The sequence below is a fragment of the Centruroides sculpturatus genome, unplaced genomic scaffold (genome assembly GCF_000671375.1).
Source record: "Centruroides sculpturatus isolate CEXI.00-Female unplaced genomic scaffold, Cexi_2.0 scaffold44, whole genome shotgun sequence".
Classification (NCBI taxonomy): Eukaryota; Metazoa; Arthropoda; class Arachnida; order Scorpiones; family Buthidae; genus Centruroides; species Centruroides sculpturatus.
This window is the reverse complement of record NW_019384307.1, coordinates 1247742-1259571: the sequence shown is the minus strand read 5'-3', so window position 1 is coordinate 1259571 and position 11830 is coordinate 1247742. Positions and strand designations below refer to the sequence as shown.

Here is an 11830-nt window from a genome sequence, read left to right as displayed (position 1 = left end):
TATGTAACTCGTTGCTGGATTTTTGCATTGCTTGACAGTTTTTACATTTCAAGTAAACTTAAGATAAAATAATAACATGAACTATAATAAATTATTAATTGTTTCCATTAATTATAATTATATAACTTTTCACATTTATATTATATCAAATACGACAAATAGGAGAGACCTGAATATCAAGTTACAGACAGCACCTTATTTTTCATTCAATTAAAATGAAAATACGATATTTTCCACAAAAGTAACTCTTTCAAATGTTCTCTTAATTGCTTTAACGATTTATTGCAATTTCTCAAAAATAGATTAGTTAGCTTTTAAAATACGCAATGAGGTTGGCAAGGTTTAGATAGCTCATATTCTCTTTTATTCTCTTATCGAATATAAATCTAAAAACCTGTCTAGACCATCAAGGTCGATATTTCAATTAAAAATCAGCTTTGCCAATATACGTATTTAAAGTTCTTTATTAATAAACTGTTTAACCTTAATTGACATCGAGGAGAACAATTCGAAAGGAAATACTTTGAAGCGATATCATGAAGGTTTTGATATTCGGAATTGCTATCTCTTGTTTCGCACTTTTAGATGCTCAGCCTACTCCAAGTATACACGCACAATATTGCGGTGAGTAAAATTACAAATAATAATAGTTAAATTCGGTTAATTTCTTATATAAAGCATTTTTCAGCTGTGAAAAGACACGATGTAGTGCGATCTTGCTTGATGGAGAACAGAGCAACAATTGTAAGTACTTTGCTAAAATTTTCAATTTTAAATTAATTAATTGTAGTTTATAATTCGAAACAAAGTCTTCCAAATATATTGCCACTAGTTAATTTTTTTAAATTTTTTGTAAACTTACCGTTTTTAATTATCATAAATTTATTATGTAAATATATACAGGGACAAAATATATAATTTTGTCCCTGTATATATAATTTATCTCTATATAATTTATCCCTGTATATATAATTTCACTCTACAAATTAAAAAAGAAAATTTATATATGACTAAATAAATTCGAATATATTTTGTACACGAGTCAATATTAATGCAGTTTCCCATTATGACTGACAGGATAGATAATATAAACGAGTTGTGAGAACAACTAATGTTCAAATGGGATGGTGGAAAAAGTCTTCTCAGACATATAAACATATAAATAGCACCTTATCTTTGCCGAGAAATATATTTATTTTCAAAACAAACGGTTTTATCCTGATTTACAGACCATCTTCAGGTTGAGAACGAAATTTGAATTAAAGCATTCCACCTATAGAATACAAAATTCAAAATTAAAAATTAAATAAGAAACGGAATAACATAAATGCAATGGAATGGTGGAAAAAGTCTGAGAAGACTTTTTTCCACCATTCCATTTGAATATTCACCTATATTGGCCACCTAAAACATTAAATCAACGTGAAACTATTTATTTGTTAAAATCCTTTTTTTAATTGTTTTATTTTTAACATTTTCTTTAAAAAACAAGAACATAAAATTAACAAATAAAAAATCTATTTTAAAAAAGGTGTTTAATTTGGTTGAGTGGTGTTACGAAGCTGGCTAAATTGACCTTCAAGTTTCAGAAAGTTGGCCTCGTTCTTATTTCACTAAACAATTTTTGCTTTTTTACTAGTTGACAAGTTTTCTTTCGAACACTGTAAAAGGTTTTCCATACACATTGGATGATGTCTTCAAGAATTTCAAATCTGTAACGTTTCTATAACTTTGCGGATTTCACACTGCCATTCGCTAAATTTCATCTGTAAATTACACAAAATGGTCGATGCTCGTTATTAATTTCTATACACGAAAATTAATATTTTAAAAGCTCTTTAACACATTTTTGTCGCATACTTTTTGAATTTTTTTGGATACTTTAATTTTGTTTACATATTTCTAATATTGGCAGCGTATTTTCTTGTTTTTTTTTATATAGTTGGCATATATTTCTAATTCTTCCAAATCTTTCTTAATCATTGATCTAGCAATACATTTCTGAGGAAAAACTGTTATAAACGTCACAAAAATTATTAATATATTTATAAGAAATATATATGTATGTAATTTTGATACATTTACTAGACTTCTCCAACGCATTCCTACACCTCAGTCATACAGCTGATATTAGATTCACGCCAAAAAAATTATTACAGTAGTCTTTTTTTTACTTAAGATCACTTCATATATCAAATATATTTAAAATTGCTTATTTAATGTAAACCAAAGTCACCGTATGCGTACATTTAATTTTTTCGCTTTATATAGCCTATAACTATCAATTCTTCTCATTGATCTACTCTCTCCACGAGGAAATAAAAATTTTGTTACAATTTTCTACATAATATTTGTATTAGCTCAAATCTTTTCGTCTCAAAATTTGCCGATATAAAAACACTCAAACTAGAAAGACTTACTAATATAGGCGACGAAATGAGGGCATTCATATCACATATTAGACCCGATATTGATAAAATCTGCAAATGCTGACAAGCTCGTAAATAGCGTTATAATTGATTTAAAGACGTTCCAATTTTATAAAAGAGTTATTTTAGTTACAGTTTTTACAAATATAATTTTTTATTAATTTTTTTCTACTATTATGCATTCTATAATCTATAATTTTAATAATCTGTAATTTAAAGGCACGTTTGTGCATATTTTTGTTGTTATAATCTTAGCGACTTTGCTTTTATGCAAATTTTTCTTATATTCAAAGTGTTTAGTGATTTCAGAAAGGTCTAGAACCACTGATCTAAACGAAAAGCAATATTTTTAGGAACAGTTTCGGAGCATTCTTCATTTTTTGTGAAATCTTGCGCGTGTATTATTATTATTATTTTAATGTCGCTTTTATTGGTTTGACGAATATCGTAAATCTCTGAATATTGTATTATTTTATTTATTAAATTTCTTGGAAAAAGTTATTTTACTGTTCTCAGTTTCCCTACATTTTACACTTTTATATCAAGCTCTGATTAGTCACAACATCAAAGCTCTTACTGAATGCTCTGATTCGACTACAGATATTTAACTTTTTAAATCTGTCCTACCGGAGCATCTTGTCGTTTGGCCTACTGCGCAATTCGCCTTTGAATTGGTTAAAATGTCTAATTCCATAGATGTAAATAGTCTGCCAATTTTATTGAAAAATACAGGGCAAAGAGAAAGCCAATTCTGTAGTCCTAAGCCTGAGCATATAGAGTCGTAATCCGTTTAATGAAATTTTAATTATAGACTGTAGAAAATGATTTTATGTAATTTCGATTGTGTACTGGGAGGCCCTAGTCACGAGTCGTCCATCCCTTGCAGCTGCTCCATCAAACTTTTCAATTACAAAGCTTCCTTACTGACGAACTCTGCTTCTGTGCTCGACAGAGCAGCACTTTGTTGTTTTACAGCTTACTGCCTCGCTGCTAAAATATAGCCTACACGTACTGTACTCCATTGCGGATTTGCGATTGGTCGGATCACTTCTCCAATCTGCATCTGTGTAGCCTCAAAACGTTTCTTATAATCAAGCGTCTTTTTAAGATAAATAAGAACGCGTTTAGCCCTCGTTTAGTGCTCCATTGTGTATCCGTCGTTCAATTGGCTAAAGTGCGTGACAGCAAATGCTATATCGGGTCTGGCTGTGCTTGCTAGATAAAGCGTTGACTTACCAATTGTCTGTACGACACATCATTTCCTTCGTCATCTTTTATATGACATTTAAATTTAATTCCCGGTTCCGTCGGTGCCGATGCAGGTCTTGCATTCATCATCCAATAGCATCCAATATTTCGTCAATCAGACGTTGCTGATAGAGCTCAATCGTTTCCTTACGTTCGACTTTTGCTGATAGGATACTTTTGCCTCTCCGAGATCTTTAATCTCAAATGTCTCCGTTTATCTTGTCAAAAATCATTCGCATTTGTTATTTTCTTTACATATTAACAATATATCATCGACGCGTGTACGTATTATCAGTTGCCTCTTTGCGACAAAGTATACGCACGGATACGCCTGGGTTAGACCAATTGATCTGAAGAACAAGTCCATTCTCTTATTCTACTACCGTCCTTCCTGCTCGAGTCTGTACAATGCTTTTTTAGCAGGCAAAACTATTGATTTTTCTATCCTGGGTAGAATATTTTTCTTCGAGATGTCCATTCAGATATGCATCTTTAACATTGGAATAATATGCGCTCCATCCTCGGTACGTTGCCAAAGCAAGTATAGTTTTCATTGTTACAAGTAAAAACACCTCTGTATATTCAATATTTATATTCAAATAATTGTTGGTATCCTCTCTCTACGAGACGTGCTTTATACTCAATTATGTTTCTGCCGTTGTCTCTTTTTCGTTTAAAGACCCATTTTGAGGTAATAGTGTGGCATTTTAGTGGACGATCAACAATTTCTCACGTTTGTTTTTCTTCTGAATTCTGGAGTTCTCTTTGCTTCCTTCTATTTTTCTGCTTCTTTTTTATTCATTTCCTTTTGCAATATCTTAAGTTCTTTACTTGAATTATGCTTAATTTGCACGTAACACGGCATGGTTGATTGTTTTTATTTTTCGTTCTTGCCGATCTTCCCGAACAAACCGCATAGCTTCTTGATACTGTTTCTCTATGATCTTGAATGAATTAATGTTGGCTTCAATTCCAATCTTACCTTCTTGCTCTTAAAAACGCCAATTTATCCGAATAAGTAGAAAAATATAGAAAAATTTATTGGCGGAGAACTTTTAAGTGGAAAAAATTTACTACTGTTTATTTCCGGTTAAAAGTAAGTAGCATTATAGCATTATACTTCCATCAAAATTTCATATTACATAATTTTATAAGAATAATTAAGAGAGAAGCATTCATATTTCATAAGAATGTAAGATAATCGTGTAAAATTGCATATCGTTGCAGATTGTCGATATTTACCGCAACTGCGCCATGCGTGTTAAGTATTACGATACCTTAGACGAGTTGACAGAATACATGTGCAGAGATACCAACAGCGAGGTAAATCTACCAGCAATGTACTGATACGAGAAATGACATACCGATAAATGCATATTTTTTAAATTCCTGTTAATTCTTCTTAAAGGAATTTGCAACTCTTGAAAAGTGTATGGATCCTGCTATAGACGTCGAAGCTCAGGCAAATCCGAACCTTAAAAACATCGTTCATGTATGTCTAGAATAGCGTATAATGCATCTCTATAAATATTTAAACTAATGATTTTTTAATAATTTTAGAAATGTATAAAGAAGGCGGCAGACATGCAATGAAATCCTCCGGACTATAAAATCAGGATATAAAAAATACAGTAGATCCTCGATTTAACGAACTATTAATTGGGGAGAAATGTCCGCTATTGTCGGAAGCCGGTTAAATCGAATATTTTCAAAACATTTATTAAAAACGAACTTACAACGTACAAGATGTCTCAAAATGTTATTTCAATGTATTTTATTCAATAGGAATAAAATATAATTATAAATGTACTTGAGTAATTTATACTCATCGACCCAACATTTTAGCGTGCTCTATTGGCAAATAAAAAATTTATAAATTTTTCTTTAAGACAGAAACATTTGCTCCGTTAAATTTGAGGATTACTGTATTTAGTTTCAGAAGGAACTGGACAAACGACACTTTTCAATTATTCTATATTAAGCAATATAAAAGAATAATAATGCTTACTACTCTTTATTCATCAAATTCTCTTGTATTTTAATTACTTTCATTGTCTCAAAAATATAAACTAAAAATTTTTATGTATAGTTAATTACTAATCTGAAATTGTAAAAACTTAGAAATAAATTCTATTTCATCCATACAAAGTGTACCTTTCCGTTCGACATCCGAAACAAATGTATGAAGTTCAACAGAACAGTTGCCATCTGCATCGATTTTATCAAGGGGAAAACAACTCTAAAAACTTTTCAAAATATACATCGAAGTTTTTGCTAAATTTCAATAAAGGAAAAGTAAAAAACAACTTAATGAACTGGTGGTTGAAGCAGAAAAGGCGCGAGTCTGCTCTGAAGTATCCGGATTCGAATTCTGATAGGACCTTCAAAATTTTCAAAAGTGGTTTAAATCAGATACTCTTCCTTGCCAGCTGGCCGTTTCACTGTTTGGATTGACCGATGGAGAAGAATAGAATGACCAAAATTATTTATTTCTAAATTTAGACTTTGTCTGGAATGTCTGGAACACAAAGTTAATAAATGGTGGTTCCTCTTTTTGGGAAGGACTTTGTCTTCAAAAAATTAATTTATTTCTAAATGTTAACGAGCAATTATTTATTGTGATATCTTCATAATACCAGGCTGCAATTTTTAATCATATTTTTAATTTATTTCATTTAAAATATATTCTCTCCACCACTAATTAGTAGTGGCTTCCCCCCTTACATCATACTTTCCCTTACATTCAAAAACTTTTCTATGGGAACTTTCCTTTAACAATGGAATTTTGCCGGTCACCTATTAACTGCTTTCGGGGGAGGAAGTTTGAATTAAAATAACGTGACTTACGGTTTTTATCGGAAGTTGGTATAAAGTTAATCGGAACTTCCTGACTTTAAGGTTTCCATATCTGGTCTGGTCTTCTACCTATCTAACTCCGTTCTCGAGATTATGGAAAGACAGATGTCGGAAGATGGGTGACAGTGGAAGTGTATAGGTCTATAATTATTCAAATTGCAGCCAATTAAGGTAAAATAATAACGTGAGGAAATACATTAATAAATTCGCTTCCTCACATTATGAATTTTGATGTTTATTTCCTCACTTCATAATTCATGTTTGTCTTCGTATAAAATAGGAAGTAGACATATCCAAAATCTTCACACATATCATCCTAGAAATAAGAAATAATAATTGTTTTTTCTTCTTTAAGCGATGTAAGAAAAAAAAATTATGTATTTTATGTTGATGGAATATGGCAACGCAACATTGGTCGATGTGCCAAGGGATGCCTCCAAGGTGAACTTTCTATGGGAAAACTGGCTCCTAGGTAGATGTCAGGCACGTGATAAAAACCCGGAAAACTCCACGTGGCAGCTTTTTGGCGAAACGGGAACCCGTAACTGCTAGTTCTTTGTGGTTTTATTAACTCTGCCATCGGTGGGGCCAAGATTATTCTGCAATTTTATCTAATAGGCATGCCTCTTAGCCATTTACGTGCGGTATAACTTCGAATACACAAGCCTTCCGTGGCATTAGATATCCAAACTTTGATATTTCGAACGCAGTTACGAATAGACTTCTAAAAACGTATATAAACTCTCGTAGCTCTAATTTTGGTTTTTCATTTTTATTTGTGATTTGGACCCATCTTATTGATAAACCTACTTCATCAGTATATTTGAAACTGCAGAATGGCAATTTCAATTTAATGTTGCATCTATATTTAGCCTAAGCTATAATAACAGCTACGACGAAAGGTAAAGCTGAGAAATAGAAAAAAGCAATTCTTCCCTGATAAAGGGAATTCGACTCCTACATAACTTGGTGACATTTTTAACGAAATTTTGAACTTCCAATCGAAATGACGAGGGGAGAAATAGTTATCATATTTAATTTAGGAAAATCGCCATTACGAATGTGGTTCAAAAGGTGCGGACAGACTATTATCGGGAATTGAGCAAAATATAAAGAATGGGAAAACCTGGCTTAGTTATTACAGTAAGTTTTCTTCGGATAACTTACTTTAATAATTAAGCCAAAAGCTGAAGCAAATATCGTAAAAACAGCCTCTCAATTGAACATTGTCCGCGAGTCGTCTCTCCATTTCATTTGGATTATAGTGTTTCCAAAGTACAAATTTTTGTATGCGTTATTGATCGAAAATAAAGAGGAAGAAACTCAGTTTCTACTATTCACTTTTAGAACCGCCAAGTAACAACTGATAAGTTAATAAGCTTTTGATAATTGAAACCTCGATTCTTTTCTCGCTCATAGAAAAATATAGAATTCTTTAAAGTTTTACTTTGTGTATTATATTGTGATATTGAAAAAATTACCAGAGGACGCTGTTTATTTTTTTCATTCTGTTGCTGATCAATTTCATAAAAAGATGGGTTAACAATCCCAGTTATGGTAAAACTGTGGCTAGGACCCACCGATGATCGAGTGGACAAAAACACCGAACGTCGAACGAGCACAACTAACGGAAAGATGGAGGAGAGTTTTCCGGATTTTCTACGCGTGTCTAATACCTTAATAGGGGCCGATTTTCCCGATTTTTTAGACATCCCCCTTTGTAGATCGCCAAGTGTTGTGTTGCTATATCCTATCGTACCGAAACTATCGCTTTTCGTTTATATCGAGGGTAATAACTTTAGTAACCGACTATGATAAAATGAGCTGATCTAACTGATCTTAATCAGATCGGCTTATTTTATTAGAACAAAATTCTCTCGTGTATTCTCGTACTGTATTCTGTAAGAATCCTTAAAAGAACCTAGTTTTGCAATCCCATCATAAAACATCATTGTGATGGTTCTTCAAGAACTTCGTGATTTCTTTACTTTTGCAAACCAAAAGTAAAGAAATCACGAAGTTCTTGGTCACTATTTTCTGTTGTTTCTCGCTGCTGATTGTTGAATCCCGTACAAGCAGCGTGCTTGTACGGGATTCAACAATCAGCAGCGGGATTCGGCATTCAGTAGGGAGTCTCATCAGTACATAAACGATATTGGGATGAGTACAATGTTAAATAATAAATACATAATTTAAAGCAGTTGCGTTGCTTACAACAAAAATATTTTTATAAAAAGACGAGATCTTATAAGAAATCGTTTAACCGAAAATGGGATTGGAGTTGTAAGTTTTTGATCTTTTATATACAGTAGTCTAACTACTTATAAGACAGTAATCGTTTTATGTTTAAGAAAAATTAATTAATTATACGTGTCATTAATATTTACGAATAATTATTCTGCATAAACTAAGCAAATTGTCAAATAAATATCTAAACTTTTATATTAGTTTGAAATTTTCGAATTTTACATATCATCTTCGATAAATTGTAATACAGTAGTAATACATCCAGTGTTGTTTGTCTGGTATTCTTTGCATTACCGACGTTAAGTTTCAAAGAGGGTGAACAAAATCGTGCCCACCACACATAGTAACATCCATGCATACAGGAAAAAAATCCCGAGTTTTTTTTTTTTGCATTCCTCGGTGAATCAAAGCGTACTCGAACCAAAAATGTAAAAATCTTGGAAGATTATTTTTGACCGTTCGCTATACTTTCCCCCTGTAACAGATGTCTAACGTTACCGTCCATCATAAATGACCTTTACGACCTTTACATCTTAACTGAATGTTGATTTACTCCAGTTTCCTACGACACTAAGAATTTTATAAATCAGCTTGGTTATTCCCGTATATCATTGTTACGGCAAAACCGGAAAGGAGGGAGATTTTTAACATTCCTTCCCACTCTACATATACTTAAAATTAATGAATATCTTGACTCCATCCTCCTATTAAAAATTCCAGCTACCAAACTTTCTCACCTTAACGAAAACTCACCAAAATATTTTAAAATAAACACAAATTGTAAATAAAAAACAGTCTAATCAATTTAAAATCTAAAATCCTGAAAGTGACAGTTATTAATAGAAATACAAATATTAACATTTACGAATAAATAATGTTCAAAACCGAATTATAGTACTGTAATATTTATAAGCGGTTCTTTAAAAAGACAAAAGCAATATCTGAGTTAAAAACGAGAAAATTTCATATATTAAAAGAATTTCGAATGTTTACAGCCGACTTTCCATATGCTCGAGTCAAACTTGCGCCGCAAAGCGATTGCAGCGCATGAAAGTGGCAGAAATATTTATTACGCCACTGCCGTAGCATTAGAGCTATTGGTAGTTCAGAGACCAGTATATCTATCGACTCTGGTAATAAAAAGCATTTTCATACGTATACAATTATTGATAACAACCGATATTGTAATCCCGAGATATCCGATGGCGAGATTTTACGTTAATTAAGATTTGTACAGAATAAGTTTGTTTTTCTTGCTATTATAGAATTTAATAAAGGGAAAGTACAGTAATCGCTCAAACTCTCATCCTTCCTGCTTTTTGTATTTCTCGAATTTCGACATTTCGGGATTCCAAAGAGCCGGGTGTATTTTGAATTGTGACGTCTTAGAACTGGATCGATCCGATATTCGGAAGAGTTATTTCTATACATGGGGCATCGATACGGTTACATTTTGGTGGTTATACATTGTTCATTTCTTGGACGTCGGTTCGAGGTCGTTCGGACATTGTATACGTTGCCAACGAAAAAAAAATTTTTTATTTGTATAGAAGAAAACTAGAATATAATTATTTTGCACATTTCTCTCAAAAATCTAATGTTTCGATAATTCCAAAGTCCACTAAATATACCTGCGTATTGACGTTAGAGAGCGTACTTATAGCTTTAGCCGTTAATACTAGTGTTCGGATATTATCGATAGCAACACCCATCGATATCTATCGACACTATTGGTTATACGATTTACAATCGATTGCTAACGTATTAATGTAAATTGGATATGAAATAAAGATAGATAGGTAACAATCGGGTTGAATGTATTTAATAAACAAACAAACTATACAATTAAAAAACTATTTTTTAGATATGTTAAATACGGTAGTTTCCTCGGCTTTAATCGGCTTCTTTTTTCAGAGATAATGTCGAGAAGTACCAGAAATGTCTCCGACAGAGGTACCACAAATAAGGCGTATTTGTGATGAATTGTTTTCGAATGATCGAAATAAGGATATCTATTTTGGTGACTTAAATTGAAACAGCTGGGAATTTGGAGGCTTGATACATCGTTTGATATACAGTAGACCCCCCTATAACGCTTAGATACGTTCCACTTTATAAGAATTTTACGTTGTAGGAATCCTTAAATACATGAGCCAATCACAGCCCGACACGTGTGAAGTTTACGGACTAAGGCTGTTTGAAAGGTTTTCTTCCATAAAATTAATCGATTCTAGACTAATTTGACTCAACATTTCCAAAATATGTATATTTTTTTGGAAATAATTCGTATAAACTTCGCTATAAATAAAAAATTGTAGGATTACTTACCGAGTGTGCACCATTCGACATCGCCGTTGCTCAAGCTTGTTTTCGTCGCGGAACAGCGCAGCAAACCGCGGCCGCGATTTCTGATGTTATTTTTCTGCGAAAACTTCGTGAACTTTGGAGACATCATTAATATAAATAATTTTAATCGCCGTTGAATAAGAAATGTTTCTTTCACAAGAAATGTATAAAATTACAGTACTGTATTAGACTTAAGGTACCTAATTTACATACTGTACAGACGATAGCTCGCCTAAACTCTCCGTAGCGTAACGCTAGACGGCGGAAAGTATATATATAATTATAATAAAGTTACAATAAATTAAATTAATATATAATTATATATACAGTACCTAATTTATATATAATTAATATATAATTATATGTACAGTACCCAATTTATATATAATACTGTACAGACGATAGCAAACTCAATTTACCACCTAAACTTTCCATAGCGTGGCGCTGGACGGCGGAAAGTAGTTCGGCTGCTCATCCACTATTGGTCCAGATTCGACCAATCTTGTCGCGACACGAGTCGGCGACGACGGGATACGAATTTTTACGAGTCCCTTTATACGAATACTGCCGCAATTTTTTCGCTACGTTTTAGGAACCCACGTTATAGGGGGGTCGACTGTATTGCCAAAAAACAATAATTGCGTCTGCTGTTGAATTATTTGTATTTGGGAATGTGCATTATTTAGAGTTATTTCTTTATTTTC

General features: G+C 32.4%; 1 protein-coding gene across 1 annotated transcript; it reads left to right on the top strand.

Moving 5' to 3' along the window:
- Positions 1 to 410: 410 nt before the first annotated feature.
- On the top strand, positions 411 to 5798 carry LOC111619454. The gene is made up of 5 exons (XM_023361169.1): positions 411 to 624; positions 689 to 744; positions 4905 to 5000; positions 5086 to 5169; positions 5238 to 5798. Exons 1-5 carry the CDS (start codon positions 537 to 539, stop codon positions 5268 to 5270), a joined length of 357 nt encoding a protein of 118 aa, XP_023216937.1. The 5' UTR covers positions 411 to 536; the 3' UTR covers positions 5271 to 5798.
- Positions 5799 to 11830: the final 6032 nt, after the last annotated feature.

Bases quoted from the DNA above. Each gene is read 5' to 3' on its own strand.
- LOC111619454 (XM_023361169.1), top strand. From the start codon at position 537: ATGAAGGTTTTGATATTCGGAATTGCTATCTCTTGTTTCGCACTTTTA. The intron at 5,001-5,085 runs GTAAATCTACCA...TTCTTCTTAAAG, and splicing joins GCAGAGATACCAACAGCGAG to GAATTTGCAACTCTTGAAAA. The intron at 5,170-5,237 runs GTATGTCTAGAA...TAATAATTTTAG, and splicing joins ACCTTAAAAACATCGTTCAT to AAATGTATAAAGAAGGCGGC.